The sequence below is a fragment of the Tasmannia lanceolata genome, unplaced genomic scaffold (genome assembly GCF_043159265.1).
Source record: "Tasmannia lanceolata isolate RefF3 unplaced genomic scaffold, GAP_Taslan_0.1 ptg000019l, whole genome shotgun sequence".
NCBI lineage: Eukaryota > Viridiplantae > Streptophyta > Magnoliopsida > Canellales > Winteraceae > Tasmannia > Tasmannia lanceolata.
The window spans coordinates 6,269,087-6,287,975 of record NW_027518696.1 but is presented as its reverse complement, the minus strand read 5'-3'; the positions used below and the strand labels follow the sequence as shown (position 1 = coordinate 6,287,975).

The window sequence follows — 18,889 nt, the reverse complement described above, 5'->3', positions numbered from 1 at the left end:
GTATTTCCCGGTTTGATCACCTGTCCGGTTCTTAAAACATTCCAATTCGCAGTTTTTACCGAAATAGAGAGAAATTATACGGTGTAAGCCCTTATAAGCCCTTATTTTTCAAAAAGTACTGCATCGACCACGCTGTAGGATGATCCAAACCGTTCATGTGATGGGCCCAAAAAATCATTCCTACAAGATGATCCCAACCCTCCAATCTATAGAGATGAGGGCTAGGATTATCCTCTGGAAATGATTTTTGGGAACAACCTATTTACATTGTGTTCCATCATACGGACGGTTTGGATCATCCTATGATGTCGTCCGCACAATACTTTTTGAAAAATACGGGACCTTGTAAGGGCTTAAACCATATAAAATCTCCGAAATAGGCCATCACCCAAAGTTCCAAACGATCTAATTTATCTCTTGTTGGGTTTTAAACGAGAGAAAAGGAGAGACAGTGAGAAATGGCTTTGGGGAGCTTAGGGTTTCGTAGCTCTGGTCTACAAATACCCATGGCTACTTCACTCTCTTCTCCTCGATGCAGCAGCAAAAGCACGAAGGCCATTCCTATGCCTCCTCTAAACCCTCGTGACCCTTTTCTCTCTAAGCTCTCTTCCTTAGCTGCTGCTTCTCCAGATACTCTTCTCCGACCTCCCGCGGATTCAGATACTCCTCCATATCTCGATCTCTTCGACAGTCCAAAACTCATGGCCACTCCTGCTCAGGTTTTGTTTTAGGGTTCTTGTTTTCTCACACTTCTTTTGTTTATGTTAGATTTTGATGTTCTCAATTGAATTCCCTTGTTTTTTTTGTGGACTGGTGTTTCTTTTGATTTTTTTTTTTCGGGTTCTTGATTGGATTTGTATGCATTTTTGAGTTCTTTTTTATTTATTTTTACCTGAACCAGGTAGAGCGTGCTGTTTCATACAATGAACACAGACCAAGAAAACCCCCTCCAGATTTGCCATCTCTTCTTCTCCATGGACGAATTGTTTACATTGGCATGCCGGTAAGTATTGTAACCTAGCATTTGCTTGATATTTTTGGTCAACATCTGTCCTCGACATCTAAAGAAACTGAGATTGACTGTGAAGTGGTAGTCTGGAGTCCCTGGACATTTTTAAGAAATAAGGAATTTAGCCCACAAATGACTCCTACATTTTTTTTCTTTGATTGACTAGTCTGAAAATCTTGGTTGCCTATTAAACTGAATTATAAATTTTCTGAATTTCATGATTTCTTCCCTTGCCGGCCGTCATGAGAGCTGTTCCTGCTTAGCAATAGTTTGTAGATTCATCCCAGTTTTAGGTTAGTTATTTTAGAGATTGTATTTATGATTGTTTTATATTTGTTGGTAATGGTTGTAGCATTTGGCTGCATAGTTAAACCTGTTATAGATTACTAGGAGGAAGTAGATGCATCTTTGCATGCTTTGATTACTCGTATTGGAATGTTACTTTAGAAGCTTTGCTAACAACAAGGGTATTAAGCACGGGACATCTTTTTGTTTGATTCTCTAAGCATGCTTAATCGGTTATAGGTGGGTATGCATTTTTTAAACAGAGAGTTATCTATTACACAGAGAGAGAGAGAGAGAGAGAGAGAGAGAGAGAGAGAGAGAGAGAGAGAGAGAGAGAGAGAGAGAGAGAGAGAGAGAGAGAGAGAGGGAGTTATCTGTTCGAGATAATTTTGCAACCCAGCGTCTTTGTAACTCTGATTGCTTTTTATAGATTTATCATATTTACATGAAAATAATGCCCTTTGTATGAGGACCGTATTACAAGATATAACGTTACATCCTATTACCCTCCCGCAATTTGAACGAATTTGGGGCAAACATTCAAACTAGATTTTAAAATTGCAAAATGTGAGGATTAGAGTCCTTTGGTGAAGATATCGGCAAGTTGTCTTTCAGTTGGAAGGAAAAATACTTGTAGTTCACCTCGTGCAGCCTTTTCACAAATAAAGTGGTAATCAATATCGACATATTTCGTTCGTGAATACATAATAGGATTTGCCACCAAATAAGTTGCGCCAATATTGTCGCAGTGTACTGTTTTCGGATTTAGGAGAAAAATGTGAAGTTCTCGTAATACTGACTTGATCCAACAATTGTCTGCAACAACATATGCAACTGCATGATATTCTGATCGGTACTCGACCGAGAAACTGTTGGTTGACCATGAAATTAAGTTGTTGCCAATGAATATACAAAATCTTGTGGTTGATCTTTGTGTATCTTGCCCTTCGGCCCAATTCGCACAACGAAAAGCTTGTATATAATTTATAGGTGTGGAATATAGACATATTCCATAGCATATTGTTCATTTTATGTAAGAAAGAATGCGTTTTATTGCTTGTAAATGTATGGCTCGAGGGGCATGCATGTATTGGCAGACGAGATTCACCGCGAATGAAATATCAGGTTGAGCGAATGTAAGGTACTGAAGGGCTCCAACAATATGTCTGTAATATGTTGGATTATCTAACAGTTCACTAGAATCATCAGACATTTGAAATTAATGTGATTGGAGTAGAGGCTGCTTTAGAGTTTTCCATTTTGGACTTTTTCAGAAGTTCAACCGCATAATTTTCTTGGCTTAAGAACAAACCATCATCTGTTTTGGAGGCTTAGTTTCTGAGAAAATAATGAATATTAATCAAATCTGTCATTACAAATTCACTATGCAAAGCGCGGATGATTGAATGTAACAAAGTATCACTTGATGATGTTAATATTATATCTACTTAAAGTAAAAGCACCGCCATACATGCAACACTATTTAAAATGAACATGAAATTATCAGATTGATTATACTTGAATACATTTTCTTTTATAAATCCTGTGAACGTTGAAACTACGTACGTGGAGCTTGTTTCAAACCGTATAAGGCGCGTTTGCGTTTGCATACATGATCGGGGTAATTTGGATGGACAAAACCTTGTGGTTGTGACATATAAACTTCCTCTTATAATTCACCATGCAAAAAAGCATTTTCGATATCTAGTTGTCGAATTGGCCAATTTCTTGATAATGCAAGTGATAGAACAATTCGAATAGTGGCGGGCTTGACAACTGGAGTAAATGTTTCTTCGCAATTAATTTGTTGATTGTAATACTTAGCTACCAATCTTGCTTTATAACGTTGCATACTGCTATCTGTGTTTAATTTAATCTTGTATACCCATTTTGAACCGATGCTATTTTAATGTTTTGGTAATGGTACAAATTCTCATGTGTTATTTGTAAGCAAGACATTGTATTCCAAAGATATTGCTTCTTTCCGTTTTGTTGCTTTGTTTGATGTTATAAAGCAGGTAGGTTTTGAGATTTGATTGGAGTTATCTTAGATTTAAAAAAGAGTGGGAAAAATGCGTACTTTTCTAGTGCCATCTTTTGAACATGTAACCATATGGTGCGTGGGGCCAGTTGATGGAGTTGTGACAGATCTTGTATTTTGAAGAGACGGAAAAAAGGAGATAAAAGTTGATAATATGGCAGTTGAGAAGAAATATGTGGAGAATTTAAATTGGTTTAAGTGTAATAACTTCACATATGACACCTTCTGGAGGTATCTTTTTAAATACAACTCCATATATTGGTTCGGACAGTATCTATGTGGGAATTGATCAACTTTTGCAAATTTCTCATGTAGGAAATTCAACATTAAAAACTGCTAATCATCAGTTTAAAACGAATGATGTATTAGTAGTCCCAAATCTTAAAAAAAATATTATTTCTGTCAAGAAATTTGCGTCCGATAATAATGTTTCTTTCGAATTCAATTTTTCTGGCTTCTGTGTCAAGAATTCGGGGGCGAAGAGGCATCTCCTTCATTGGACTAATCGTTATATCCGCTTCCTCTATTATTGGCTCGTGTAGAACTAGTAAAGGAAGAAGCTTTTTTTGCTGCTCGCATTTCACAATCATCTGGCATAATAAACTTTGCCCTCTTTGCTTGCCTTCTATTCAGCCTGTTTTTTCGTGGAGATGTGGTTTTGAATGATGGAGAAAAATTAGGAAGTAGAAAAGTGGCTGGATTTATGAAATTTGAAAATAATGGAGAACGTGAGTCCTCATGATTTTTATTAATATTATCAGAAAAGGAAAATAGGATTTAAAAAATTGCACATGTCTATATTAGTTCTCAAATGTAGACATATGTAAGATTGATAATTTTGAGCATACCCAACGAAAATACATTGTGAAGATCTTGGAGACAGCTTGTTTGCAGCTGTGGAACTCTGGTTCGGAAAGCATAAACATCCAAAAACTCTTAATAGATGATAATTTGGAAGATCTGTAAACAATATAGAATATGGAATTTTAAATGTTAAATTAGTCGAGGGTAACAGGTTAACAACATGAACTGCAGTGAGCAATGCTTCAACCCAAAAGAAAGGAGGCAAGTTGCTTGAATTGCAGTGAGCAAAGCTTCAACCCAAAAGAAAGGAGGCAAGTTTGCTTGAAGCAACATAGAACGTTCCACGTTCAGTAAAGTTTGATGTTTACGTTCTGATGCACCTTTTTGTTGTGGAGTGTATGGTGAAGAAAGATGAATTTGAATACCATTTGAATCTAGGAAATCTTGAAACTATGCATTGGCATATTCGCCTCCACCATCACATTGTAAATATTTTATTTTTTGTTCTAAAAGATTTTCCACCTTAGCTCTGAAAAGCTTAAACTTATGTAAAACTTCAGATTTGCGTTGTAATGGAAAAACCCAAGAAAACCTTTAATCATCTAAAAATAGCACATAATATTTGAATCTTGAGAAAGAAGGTACATGCGACATCCAAACATCCGAGTGAATAATTTCTAAAGTTTAGAAATTGAGGAACGATAATGAGAAACCGAAAAAGGTAATCTTGTACTTTTACCAATTTCACAGTCATGACACGTAGTGTCTATACATTTAGTCCTTTCATGCTGAAAAACAGAACGAAAAACATGCTGAAGAGAAGGAAAGTCAGGATGGCAAAGTCTATTATGCCAGATGGTTTGTGAAATGTGAGCAGCATAAAGAGCTTCTTCCTTTGCTTGTTTTACACGAGTCAATGATGGATGAAGCGGATATAACGATCCACGATTAGCGCAATGAAGAAGAGGCTTCTTCGTCGCCAAGTCCTTGAGACAGAAGTTAGAAGAATTGAATTCGAAAGAAACATTATTATCAGAATCAAATTTCTTGACAGAAAGAAGATTCTTTTTAAGATTTGGGACTACTCGTACATCATTCATTTTAAAATGATGATTAGTAGTTTTTAATGTTGAATTTCCTACATGAGAAATTAGCAAAAGTTGACCATTTTTCACATAGATTCGGTCTGAGCCAATATCTGGAGTTGTAGTTGAAAAGATACCTTTGGAATGTGTCATATGAGAAGTTGTTACATTCAAACCAATTTAAATTCTCTACTTCTTCTCAACTGCCACATTATCAACTCTTAATCAATTCTCCTATTTTTTTTCCTTATTTTCAAAATATAAGATCTATAACAACTCCTTCAACTGGCCCCACGCACCATATGGGTGCACGTTCAAAAGATGACACTAGAAAAGTACGTATTATTTCCTCTCTTTTTTCAATCAAAGATAACTCCAATCAAATCTTAGAACCTACCTGCTTTACAGCATCAAACAACGATACGAAATGGAAAGAGGCCATGTCTTTCGAATACAATGCCTTGCTTGTAAATAACACATGGGAACTGGTACCATTGCTAAAGCATAAAAATGTATATGTTCAAAATGTGTTTACAAGATTAAATTAAACACCGATAGCAGTATTCAACGTTACAAAGCAAGATTGGTAGCTAAGGGTTATAATCAACAAGCTAGAATTGATTACGAATAAACCTTTACTCCAGTTGTCAAGTCTGCCACTATTTGAATTGTTCTATCACGTGCATTATCAATAAATCGGCCAATTCGACAACTAGATGGCGAAAATGTTATTTTGCAAGGTGAATTACAAGAGGAAGTTTATGTCACAACCACAAGGTTTTGTCCATCAAGATTGCCCAAATCATGTATGCAAACTCAAATGCGCCTTATACGATTGGAAATAAGCTCCACGTGCGTGGTTTCAACTTTTCACAGGATTTATAAAAGAAAAAGGATTAAAGTGTAGTCAATCCAATAATTTCATTTTCATTTTACATAATTCTACATGTATGGCGATGCTTCTACTTGATGTAGATGATCTAATATTAACATCATTAAGAGATACTTTGTTACATTCAATCAGCCGCGCTTTGCATAGTGAATTTGCAATGACAGATTTGAGTAATATTCATTATTTTCTTGGAATCCAAGCCTCCAAAACAGATGATGGTTTGTTCTTAAGCTAAGAAAAGTAATGTAGTTGAACTTTTGAAAAAGTCCAAAATGGAAAACTCTAAAGCGGTGTCTACTCCAATCACACTCAAATGCCTGATGATTCTAGTAAACTGTTAGATGATCCAACATATTACAGATATATTGTTGGAGCCCTTCAGTACCTAACATTTGCTCGACTTAATATTTCCTTCAGTGAATCTTGCTTGGCAATACATGCATGGCCCTCGAGCTATACACTTTTAAGCATTTAAACACATTCTTCATTACATAAAAGGAACAATAGGCTATGGATTATGTCTATATTCCACATCTATAAATTCTATACATGCTTTTCCTGATGCGAATTGGGCCGGAGGCCTGGATACACGAAGATCAACCACGGGATTTTGTATATTAATTGGCAACAACTTATTTTCATGGTCAACCAATAGTTTCTCGGTCGATTACCGAATCAGAATATCGTGCAGTTGCATATGCTGTTGCAGACACTTGTCGGATAAAGTTAGTATTATAAGAACTTCACATTTTTCTCCTAAATCCGGTAATAGTACATTGTGATAATATTGGCGCAACTTATTTGGTGGCAAATCCTATTATGCATTCACGGATGAAACATGTTAATATTGATTACCACTTTGTTCGTGAAAAGGCTGCACGAGGTGAACTGCAAGTATTTTTCCTTCAAACTGAAAGACAACTTGCTGATATCTTCACCAAAGGACCCATCCTCACGTTTTGCGGTTTTAAGATCCAATTTAAATGTCTGTCCCAAACCCGTTCAAATTGCGGGAGGGTATTATAATGTAATGTTATATATCTTGTAATATAACCCTCATACAAAGGGCGTTATTTGCATGTAAATATGATAAATCTATAAAAAGCAATAAGAGTCACAAAGACGTTGGGTTGCAAAATTATCTCGAATCGATCACTCTCTCTCTCTCTCTCTATGTAACAGATAACTCTATATTGGAACATGGAACTATTGGAGTTTGGATTGGCTCGCGAAGTTTTGGAAAGTTGCATGGATGTGTTGATTGAGACCTATCTCGTAAATTGATACATATTCGTCTGAGGGCAAATGATATGGGACTTAGGACTGCAAACGAGGCGAGCCGAGTCGAGCTTTGGGGCGTTCGTGCTCGGCTCGCTTAGTTTGAACAAAGGCTCGAGTTCGTCTCGGTTCGTGACGGGCTTAATACTACAGGGCTCAAGCTCAGCTCGCTAAATATTCAACCAAGCTCGAGCCTGACTCGGCTCGGCTCATCAAATGGAACGAACCGAGCTTAAGCTCGTTATCAAGTTCGGGCTTGGGAATTTACAACTCCAAACACATTCCAAACTCCAAACACATTCCAAGAGCATGATATCAAACAATTACCGTTAAGTTATATATATATATAATCCGAGCTTTAAAGCTCAGCCTGTTTATGAACCGAGCCTAAAAAGTTCACGAGCTTGTCCAAGCCGAATTATATAAGGCTCGAGTTCGGCTTGTTTATTTGACGAGCCTAATTTTTGGGCTCGGGTTCGTCTCGTTTAGTAAACAAACGAGCCTGGGCCGAGCTTTTAATGAGCCGAACCCAAACACGTTCATGATCCGGCTCAGTTCATTTGCACTAGCAAGCTCTCTTGCTGAAGTAATCGACAAAGCTGAGTTACCAATTGGGCTTGGTTTTCTCTCTTGTATTGCGATTATCTTTATTTCTTTGGCGGATCATCTTGCTCCCCTTCACTCTATTTTTATATTTTTAGTGACTTTTTCTTGTTACTTCTCTCAAAAAAGAGATTTTTGAAAGAGCATGCACATTTAATTTCTTTGTTTTTTGGATAGGTAAGCTGGGGTTAGGCAGGACTCCTACTAGTGTGTTAGTATAAAAAAAGATATTACAATCAGGCACACAAAGCACCACCCCTTCACTCTATTCTAATTCTTCGAACTAACCCTAGAGACAATAACTAGGTTCCCAATGATCCAATATATGATGTGGATGTAGCTCAACACTCATTAGATGAGTGCTGAGTGACATAATGGGAATCTATTTGTTTATCGTTTCTATGTTATGAGCCAGATGAAATCACTCAATATGGATGTAAATTAGATGAAATCACTCACATTATCTTCATTAGGAAAAAAAAGGATGGGGTGTGATCATATTTTCCTTCAAAAATCATAAAATATTAAAATTATTTTCTAGAGTTAGATCTGATCAAAACAGTTCAGATCCTTCTTCTATATTTTCATAAATGTGAAGTATGAAAAACTCCACATTCATTTAAAAAATCCAGAAAATTAGGTAAAATCTTCATAAGGAATAAAAATAGGAGGATCTCCTTTTCGTCAGACCTAAAAACCCTTTGATGCCTTTGGGTTAATTAGATGTAGGAAGGATCAGGTCTGAACTCTTCGCTTGTCATACACCTGCTATGATACCACCATGCAGAAAATCACACAATGAAGAAAAATCATGGAAAGAAAGGAGGGGAAGAAGAGTAAGGAGAAGAAAGAAGTAAGAAAGGAAAAATATTTCGTGGGAATGAGGTGCTTGTAATCGTTGGATTCCTCTCCTCTTTTATTCACTTCAGGTATACCGTGTAAATTATATAAATGTCATTTCAATAAGAAATCTACATAAACAATAATAATAACACAAAATAACAATATCCCCCAATTAAAATTTATTCCAAAATACATGACAAATGGAGGGAGTATGGAGTGAGAAAAAGTAAAGCAAGACATCTTCACAACCCTCTAGATTATTTACCCTCCTGTACAAGTGTTCTTTTGGTTGACTGAAAAAAAAAAAACTTGGTTTTGTGTTGCAGGTGTTTATACAACACACTTAGACTATATAAAACATAACAGTGGCCCTACGACTACATGCACTCTTGTTTATCCTTTTTTATTGGGGATGCTTTTTTTCACTCCTGTTTTCTTTCTGAGGTTTATGGAGTGCAGAATGCTTGTGTAAGGTGGGACTAAGAAAGTTACTTCATGGACTGTTCTGATACTAGATGGCAGGATCTATAGCCATGTTTCTGACTTGTGCCTTCGATCTGACCTTAGTTTTACCCAGTGAGGAGATAATTTTTGTATAGACCATTTCATTTGCAATATTGTTTTATTATTTTGGCTTATGTAGTTAAATTGATGTTTTGAATAGGGGTTGGCTTTTAATTGCTTTATGTTTCCCATGCAATCTGTTCCCTATTGTTTTCTTACTTTGTTATTATTCTTGCATGTTGATTCTAGTTTCATTTTATTTTAACTACAACATGACTTATTTTGATGTCAGAATGTTTACAAAATTAATTATTTGCATTGATTAGTTGGTACCAGCTGTCACAGAGCTTGTGATCGCGGAATTGCTTTACCTACAGTGGATGGATCCAAACCAGCCAATTTATCTTTATATCAATTCAACTGGAACAACTCGTGATGATGGTGAAACGGTATTTTGTTTCTCAGCTGCCTTTTATTTTGGTCCTAACATTGTTTATATTAATGAACAAGGGCCATTATGCTAATTCATTGTAAATAAGTTCAAATATTGTTAATGGAGTATTATTATTACTATTATTTTCAAATTAACACTTTGTCATGAAATCATAATAATTTTTAATAAAATTACTTCTTTGTGGATACTTTAAATTGGCAGATGTTTTTACATATTTGTAACACTTTTGTTACTTGATTTACATGGTAATTGGCCAATCACTTATTAATAGGTATAGTGTTTTCTGCTTTGTATGGTCCATTATGGATTCAAAATGGTTGCATTTCAGGTTGGGATGGAGTCTGAAGGTTTTGCTATCTATGATGCGATGATGCAGTTGAAAAACGAAGTACATTATTCTACTCGTTCTGTTAATTTAGTTCTGTTTAGGACTTTGTATTTTAGTTTGTGTGCAAATGAATTGTAGTCGTCATTAGTTTTTTGTATTTCTTTTGTGTATACAATTCATATACTGCTTATTTATGTGCTATAGTTTCTTTTTTGGAATGGTTTTGCTATAGTTTTTTTTATAGTTCTTCAAGGGAAAACAGTTTTTTATTTTCACTCCTTGGCCAATGGATCAACCCAAGTACAAAAGGGTTGACAAAATGCTACACAATTTTTTTTATGACATAGGAGTACGAACACACAAATTTCTTTCACTTAAACTGAAAATGGAGAAAGGTAGACTTTAATATTTATAGTAAAATTTATAGAATGTAAAATATGGATGTAGAAAAAAAAATCTCTTAAACACTTATGCAAGTTGAGAACACAAGCTAATTGAGACCTCAGAAGGCATGAGTTAGTGCTTATCACATGACAAGAACTACTCGAAGATAAGTAATTGAACATCCAAATCAGGGAAATTTTACCAATACAAAATGATACCCTTGATATATTTTGTTTAGGCATGAAAACATGATTCACTGTCACGGCCATGCCACTTCTACTTTCAGATGAAAGTGCATATTTACGATTAGTAGCTTGTAAAAGAAAGCCTATCCAGGTCGGTAGTGGTACTAGACATAGTATGCTATTCTCTCACCGCTAGTGTGAACAATTATCCGTAGTTTCTTGCTACCAAAGAAACTATTATGGAACAATCAACTGACTGAAATTTTGTATGCCTGATATTTCAACAATCTCAGTTTCGTGTATGATGATCCATCTGGGAGGATTGTATTTGTAGGCTGGAGGCTGTTAATTATAGCACCTTACTTGCATCACATAGTCACCATATCTGCCTCAAGAATTTCTAGGCAAGGGTGTTTCTCATGATATTTTAATTTTTTTGGCTTTATATCAAGGAAACACAAAGTGAAATTTAAATTTTAAAATATAAAAATGTAAAAAATTTAATAAAAATTATAAATATAGGAAATAAGAAAAATTATATCGTCTAAATTACTTTAGTATATCCTTTAAAGAAATCTTACATGCAAATAACAGGTATATCATTAAATGAATTCTAAAAAATATCTACAGATAACAAATATACTCTGAATAAATTATAAATAACTCCTAAAAATTCAGTGGATCTTTAGGTATTTTGCATTCCTCTCTTGTCTTCGTTTTTCCTTTTATATTTTGAGCTTTGTATTTTGGGGTGCACTTCCTCAGTCGCCCCGTTTCTCTGATTAATGAATTCCGCAATCATTCAAAAAAAATAAAATGTCAGTGGATCTTTGGGTATTTTGCAACATAAGATAATTTAGGTGAGGTTCTTTCAAAAATCTAGACTTGTGCAACATGGCGTTTCATTGGTGCCAAAGTTCTTCGAGAATGCGATTTATATTATGTTGATTGGACAAGTGAGGGTTTGACCCTCATGTTATGCCAAAGAAACATGAGACAGACGGTTTAAATCCCAAATGATGCTGAACGGTGATGATGCCACTTGTGATAAGTGTGTAAGGTCTTCCAACTAATGAGGTTTTCAATGACGTGCGTTTGCGGTTTAGATGGATCGAGCAATGTTACCTTATGGTGATGGTCCCTTGCTTCATTTTTCTTTGTTGCCAAGAAGAAACCGAAGAAGACAGCAAAAAAAAATTACTATACCACTTGAAAATTTTCCTTTTTCAATGGAATAAATTTTAAGCTTAGGTGGTCCCTTCATCTGTTCGTTGTTTCCAATTTGTGTTCCTTTTTAACCTAAGTGCTAAGTTTTGTCTACAGTGTTGCTGAGGGGCTAGCCGTATTTGGGGAAATTATTGTGAAGGTTTGAGGACTGCTATCACTTCCAACAATGTTTTATTCCACCAGCCAGAGTAGTTAAAATCTTCCCGACTGTCAATCTGTAATTAGATGGAAAGACCTGCTGGCACCTCCTCCTACGGGACTAAACATTTGCGGAATAAAGTTCCGAACTTTAAAATTGAGTTATAGGTCTCTTAAAACCTAGACATGTAATAAATTTTTGGGATGGATCCTGTCGGTGGGCTTGTTTGCATGAAATTTACCCTTTTATTTAATAACATTTTGTTTATACCAGTTAAAAGGGAAGATAGATTGAGGATGTGTTGTTGAATCTAATCTGTCCATCTACTGATGATTACTCACTCAGTTGGTTCATTTTCTGTGTGGGCATATTGCCTTCCGCTTAAAAAAATTAAGAATGGTCTTTTATATATATTCAATTTTTCGGTGTCAAATTGTAGCTGTTTTAGTCAATAATATCGGTGTATGCATCCTTGACTTCACATATTAGCAGTAAGCTCTCTTTTGACCAATTCTGATTCTGGGCTTTTAGTTATTACCAAACAGTCAAACACACACCATAATATAAATACTCATCAAACTGATTATTATAGTTAAGTTTCTTAATCTAAAATCATAAAGACATCAAATTATATATATCAGCCATAGCGAATGTGCATGAGAAAAGTATATTGATGTCCGAAAATTTTCATCCTCTCACAAGTCACAACACCTACTGAATGAAAATACATTCTTTTTCTTTTGGAAAATTGAAAGTTTTACATAGAGTTGTTTGCTTCTGGTTGTTTCTATTTCATGGTGAATGTGCATGAGAAAAGTATATTGATGTCCGAAAATTTTCATCCTCTCACAAGTCACAACACCTACTGAATGAAAATACATTCTTTTTCTTTTGGAAAATTGAAAGTTTTACATAGAGTTGTTTGCTTCTGGTTGTTTCTATTTCATGGTGAAACTGAAGAAGCTTGCATATGCAGATTCAAACAGTTGCTGTTGGAGCTGCCATAGGTCAGGCTTGCCTTCTTCTAGCTGCAGGAAAGAAGGGTAGACGGTTTATGATGCCTCATGCCAAAGGTTAATTATTGTTTTGTTTGGTGTTTTGAATTTTTCACCCTATTTTTGTTTCGTTATATTCTATGCTGCAACAAGCAATTCATTCTTATTCTGTCTCAGCCATGATTCAACAACCTCGTGTCCCATCATCTGGCCTAATGCCGGCAAGTGATGTCCTTATTCGTGCTAATGAGGTCAGCTACTCTGATTCTCTCACTATTATTTTCAGGAAGTTGCTAGATACCTTGGACCTTGGTTTAGTTAGGCATAAGTTCTGTTTTGACAAACAAGATGTATTTTCCAATTTGGACGTCAATTGATATAATTAGTAAAGTTGTTTGCGAATGCAAAATCAGAATGTTGTTGCTCAGTACATGCGTATATTTTAGATTTTGACTACTACACCAGTTATTGTATAGACGTGAATTGATGATACTCAGATTAATACTCTTAAGTGTAATGTGAGCCAAGACATGCTAAGATCAAATAAAGCAGACAAATCCATTAGAAAACTGGTCATGCCACTTTCCAATAGAACTGAATTTAATTTTTCAACCTTGGCAATCCTGTAACACGTAAAACAGAACATGGAAATAAAAGCTGCTAATTTCAAGATCCATTAAACCCCTCATTGAAAAGCACCTCAGTTCTAGAAAAATATTAACTACAAGGTTCAAATTTTTTTGCTGCCTACAAACATTGTTTAGCCATTTGTTGTTGTTATGATGACCATTGTCAGTTTCTATAACTTTGAGAATATTGCTACCTATTTTCCGTGGTCCTGACGATGATCACATAGCCTATGCTTTAATGTATTTTGAGTTCCCCTCTTCCCTCAAATTTGGTCAACTGATCTTTAAAGATACATAGTGCGATAGTGCTCTAATTTCTGCTTTATTTCAACATTCCGCCACCGAATAGGTATTTGAATAGAGGGAGTGGGATACCCGATACTCATGGAAGCTCGTGGATGTATTTGAAGATATATTAGAAATATTAGATATTAATCGCATCCATTTTTGTCATGTGAAGATAGAAGGCAATGCGGAGGCTGATAGTTTAGCATATGAAGGAGTACTCTGTCCTAATCTGGTTATTAGAGATCACATGGCTGAGTAGGGAGGCCACAGCAGTCTTTTAGATTCTTTTTTTTCCTCGGCATTAGTTGCTGCTGTTTGGAAAAAAGACCTAGAGCTTAAAAATGATGTGCTACATGGATATTTCATTTGAAAAAATATGTGCTTTATGACTAAGTTTTGGTGAGGTAAAAATAGGCCTACAGCTATAAAGATTTTCTGTCTGGTTTAAAAAAAACATTAAAAAAAAGCCTACAGCTTAAAATTGTAAGGTATTTAAAAGCTAAAAAGAAATTTACATCATGAGGTATTTGATAGCGGGAGAGAAATTAAATGTATAAAATATCTAATATCTATAAAAAATTACATTTATATGGTTTTTAGTAGTTAAAGAGGACTTTACATTTATAAGTCTAATAGTAAAAAAGAAATTTACATGTATAAGGTTTTAAATAACCTTGGTAGCCACCCAAATTGTCCCGTTATATAAAACATAGATAATGCATTTAATACATAGTGAGACATTTACATTTATAGGGTGTTAAATAACCTAGGGGCTTGTGGGCACGACAGCTGGGTTCCCCATTTTTTTTTTTTTTTGAAAAGTAACTTTTATTAAATGCATCAACTAACATTACAAAGAGGGGACAAGAGGTCCCCAAAGGGAATTACATAAAACAGTTCATAAAGTTGTGGGCACGACAACTGGGTTCCCCATTTAGAATGCTTCGTCTTGTTGCTGTCAAACAACCAATTACTCCAAAAGCTTAAGCTGCTGGAGAAGGCGTTGTTTAATCTTTTATACTTTAACACTCCCCCTCACGTGTGGCTCCCCTTTTTAGGGTTGGCCTACATGTGGCACAGATGGACCCTCTTTTGGGTTGGCCATTATATGTAGATTTTTAATATCAAGGAGGTTTGAACTCGAAGCTTTGGTTCTGATACCATGTCGAACAACCAATTACTCCAAAAGCTTAAGCTGTTGGAGAAGGCATTATTTAATCTTTTATACTTTAACAGTTGCAATAAAGAAATCTACATTTATATGGTTTAAATAACTAGGTTATTTGATTTCCTTTGGTATTTAAGATTTTGGGGTTGCGCACAGCAAAGCCAGTTTTCTAGCTATATAGAGTATACATAATAAACTTGTTAGCTTTTCATTCACTTGTCCACATAATTCGATGGTTAATGTGATTTCTGGAAACCTGGAAATGTTATTTATTGATATATTTTTGAAGCGAAAATGTTATTTTTTCTTCTTGTCATGTCCTAGATATGTTTTTTATTTTTTTGAAAATGGTAGCCAGATGGATTAATAAAAAGACCGAGATGGTCAGAGTACAACTAGAAAAAATTGAACAACAATATAAAAGTACAAGAATAGTGATTCACGGCGGAAGAGAGTCAAAGAGAGCTAGAGAGTCCTCGAAAACTCCTACTCTAGCTAAACCATCTGCTTCCTGATTAGCGGAATGACGCACATGAAGAAAGACAACCTCCATAGACTTTACCCAATCAAAAATTTCATCGAACCATCTATCAAATCTCCATGGGGGTTTTTGAGGTCCTTTGAGCCACCGAATTACATTAGAAGAGTCGCCTTCAATTACTACATTATTGACGCGATTTTTCTTAATGAGCTCCAATCCTTGATGCACTGAACGCACTTCCGCTTCCGTAGCGTCTGCCGTCTCAATAGGCCCCGCATACGCCCAAAGAATTTCACCAAACTCATTTCTTAAGACACCTCCTACTCCAGCGGGACCTGGATTACCCAAGCTAGAACCATCAAAGTTAAGCTTTAGAGAACCTGGGGGGGGGGGGGGGGGGTGCTTTCCACTGAAGAACTATTTTCTGTTTACTCTCACTACTATTACAAACTTCTCTCCACCTTTCCCAAAGATCATAGGCTGACACAAATTTGAACAAAGGAAGAGATTTAGCCCATGATATCGAAAGCGCAATCATTTTTACAAATAAACAGGTCCTTGAAATGTTGTTGTCGTTATTGACATTATTATGATTTTTTTTAATGATATTATTATGACTATTATTATTTATCTCAATTAGAGGGCAAGCCTTGGCGCAACGCTAAGGTTGCTCCATTGTGGCCTGGTGGTCACGGGTTCTAGTAACGGAAACAGCCTCTCTGCAAAGCAGGGGTAAGGCTGCGTACATCTAGCCCTCCCCAGACCCCGCAATGGCGGGAGCCTCATTCACTGGGCCGCCCATTATTTATCTCAATTGAGCATGCCCATCGTTTCAAAGCTGTTCGAGGCTAAAAGCACATATGCAATGTATTGTATGAGAAATTAGATGAAACAAGTCACCATGCTAAGTTTTAAGAGTTGTCACTATTGAAGAGAGTGTAATGGCTTTACTTTTCAAATTGCTCTCATGGATTCAAGGTTGATTCACAGATTACTTTCACCATGTATTTGTTCTGCTTTGAAAAATTTCTGCAAGATTTTCATTTCACCAAATCATTTTGCAGGTTATCAAAAACAGAGATACCCTTGTTAAACTTATAGCAAGACATACTCGAAATGTGAGTGTTTAACACATTGAATTCTCTTCCTTTTAATATAATATTAAGATCCTTGTAATCTGACTAGATTGCTCTTCAGCCAATTGAAAAGGTGAAGCAAGTGATGCGAAGACCATTCTATATGGACTCTGTAAGGGCTCAAGAATTTGGTGTTATTGATAAGGTACATTATGTTTTCTACGCCGTTGATGCCATTCCGTAATGTGTTCTTATGTCCAACTATGTGCACAAATGCATGTGTGGTACTGTGGACACTGGAAACAGATGTAGGTAGATTCTATTGTAAGGATACATATACGGGTTAAAGTTTCCAATAAGAGAGATAGTCCAGCATAATCATTTAATACCAATTTTTTGTTCAAACAATCTGAATCTGTGTCAAGATTGTGGAAGGCTGTCATGTGGGTCCACTACCTATGAGGTTGGTGGTGTGGTGTGCCCCATGCTTATCAGTTTCTTGTGGTGATCTCCTCTTCGTAGACAACCTTTATCTTTTTTTTCCTTGTTTTTTGAATGGTTGCAAAATTCATTAAAAATGATGAAGACCGGGGTGGCCCACGAAAGATTACAGCAAAAGAACCTATATCTTCTTGATACTAATAATTGATCACGCATTAAATATTTGACCTTCGAGATACCTTAGACCATTCTTTTACGACCTTGGACCATTCTTCTTACCGTAAATGTAAAACAATGATTTATGGATGATTTCTTGGCATAGGTTCTTTGGCGTGGTCAAGAGAAGATAATGGCAGAAACTCCGTCAGCAGAAGAATGGGATAGGAGAGCTGGCATTAAAGTTATCGATGGGATGTAATTTGCTCCTGATAGTGTTCACCCACACTGTAAGTACGAATCCCTGCATCACTGCTTTTCCTTTTGTAACAATACATCAGTCCCCTGGTATTGTCATATCGTAAACTTACAGTTTCTACCTCCTACATGTAATCAAGGTTGAGCTTGTAAGCAGATGGTACTTTTGATTTATTATTTAAATCACAGGTGGATCAATGCCGAAGAAGAGCTATAAAATGCATATATCCTTCTTAAATCATTCACTACATTTACATTGATTAAAGTTGTATTCTCGTTCCTCCGCCATTAACATTTCTGATTAAATGTGATAAATAATAGTGTGTCTTCATTTCTAGAAGTAATTAGTGCATTTGTTAAATTATTGTATGAGAGACTTGATTGCCTCATCTACAAGTTAGAGAAACCTTAAAGCCCATAACCTGCTACTATAATCTTCCCAGCTGAAACAAATTAGAAACCAAGATTTCTGTAATTTCAGACACAATATTTCAGTCACCTGGTGTTTCCAGATGATGGGTAGTTACCAACCTAAATAAGGAAAGCAGCAGGAGCTTGGGGAAAAGAAAAGGTTGCAGCAGCTTGCACACTGAAGAAGAACTAGCAGCCAAAGGGTTCACGCTCCGAAACTAAGAAACTTAAAGCAGAGAGTAACAGACATGAAAAACTAGGGGCCGTTTGGATATGCGGATTTTAGAATCTAGCTTTTTAGTTTGAAAACAGTGTAAAAGAGAGTTCACGATCAAGCTGCTATGTGCTGTCCTGGCAGCGTTTCTTGGATTTTAAGTAGGAATACCAGGTTTTAGAAACCTCTCCCCCATTCATTTGCAAGGCCCTATCATAGATAGGGTGTGTACCAAAAATCAGCTCCATTGAATCATCCTAACCCCTCCAAAAGTGGAGGGCAAAAATAGGCAGATTTGTGGTTTGTCCATTTTGACCTCCACAAATGGATGGGTTAGGATGATCCTATGGAGCTGATTTTTTGTACACACCCTATCTATGTAAGGGCCTTTCAAATGAATGCTTTGGATCATCCTAACAATGTGGGCCACATGGGTTTGAGAGCTCAAGCTCACCATAAGGATCCAACGCTCAAGCTCACAATCCTTTTCCTCATATATATATATAAAACGATAAACCTTCTTTTATATTGTTTTCAAACTAAAAACTTGGATTCTAAAATCGACCTATCCAAACGGCCCCTTAAAGTAAGCAACAGAAATTCAACTATGAAATTAGTGTGAGGAGGCTGCCCTCTTTATTTATAGACAAACATCTGTTGTCCCAACGCAGAAACTTGTGCCGTCATTGTGGGTTTTTTTTTGCAGAAATC

At 36.0% G+C, this 18,889-nt stretch overlaps 1 protein-coding gene across 1 annotated transcript; it reads left to right on the top strand.

Moving 5' to 3' along the window:
• Positions 1 to 377: 377 nt before the first annotated feature.
• LOC143853013 (ATP-dependent caseinolytic (Clp) protease/crotonase family protein) lies at positions 378 to 17,893 on the top strand. The gene is made up of 9 exons (XM_077362708.1): positions 378 to 719; positions 902 to 1,003; positions 9,671 to 9,793; positions 10,127 to 10,186; positions 13,038 to 13,134; positions 13,234 to 13,307; positions 16,687 to 16,740; positions 16,820 to 16,903; positions 17,462 to 17,893. The coding sequence occupies exons 1-9, from the start codon at positions 459 to 461 to the stop codon at positions 17,555 to 17,557; spliced, it is 951 nt and encodes a 316-aa protein (XP_077218823.1). The 5' UTR covers positions 378 to 458; the 3' UTR covers positions 17,558 to 17,893.
• Positions 17,894 to 18,889: the final 996 nt, after the last annotated feature.

Coding starts and splice junctions, on each gene's coding strand:
- LOC143853013 (XM_077362708.1), top strand. CDS start 459: ATGGCTTTGGGGAGCTTAGGGTTTCGTAGCTCTGGTCTACAAATACCC. Junction 1,004..9,670: donor TTGTTTACATTGGCATGCCG/GTAAGTATTGTA, acceptor TGCATTGATTAG/TTGGTACCAGCTGTCACAGA. Junction 16,904..17,461: donor AATTTGGTGTTATTGATAAG/GTACATTATGTT, acceptor TTCTTGGCATAG/GTTCTTTGGCGTGGTCAAGA.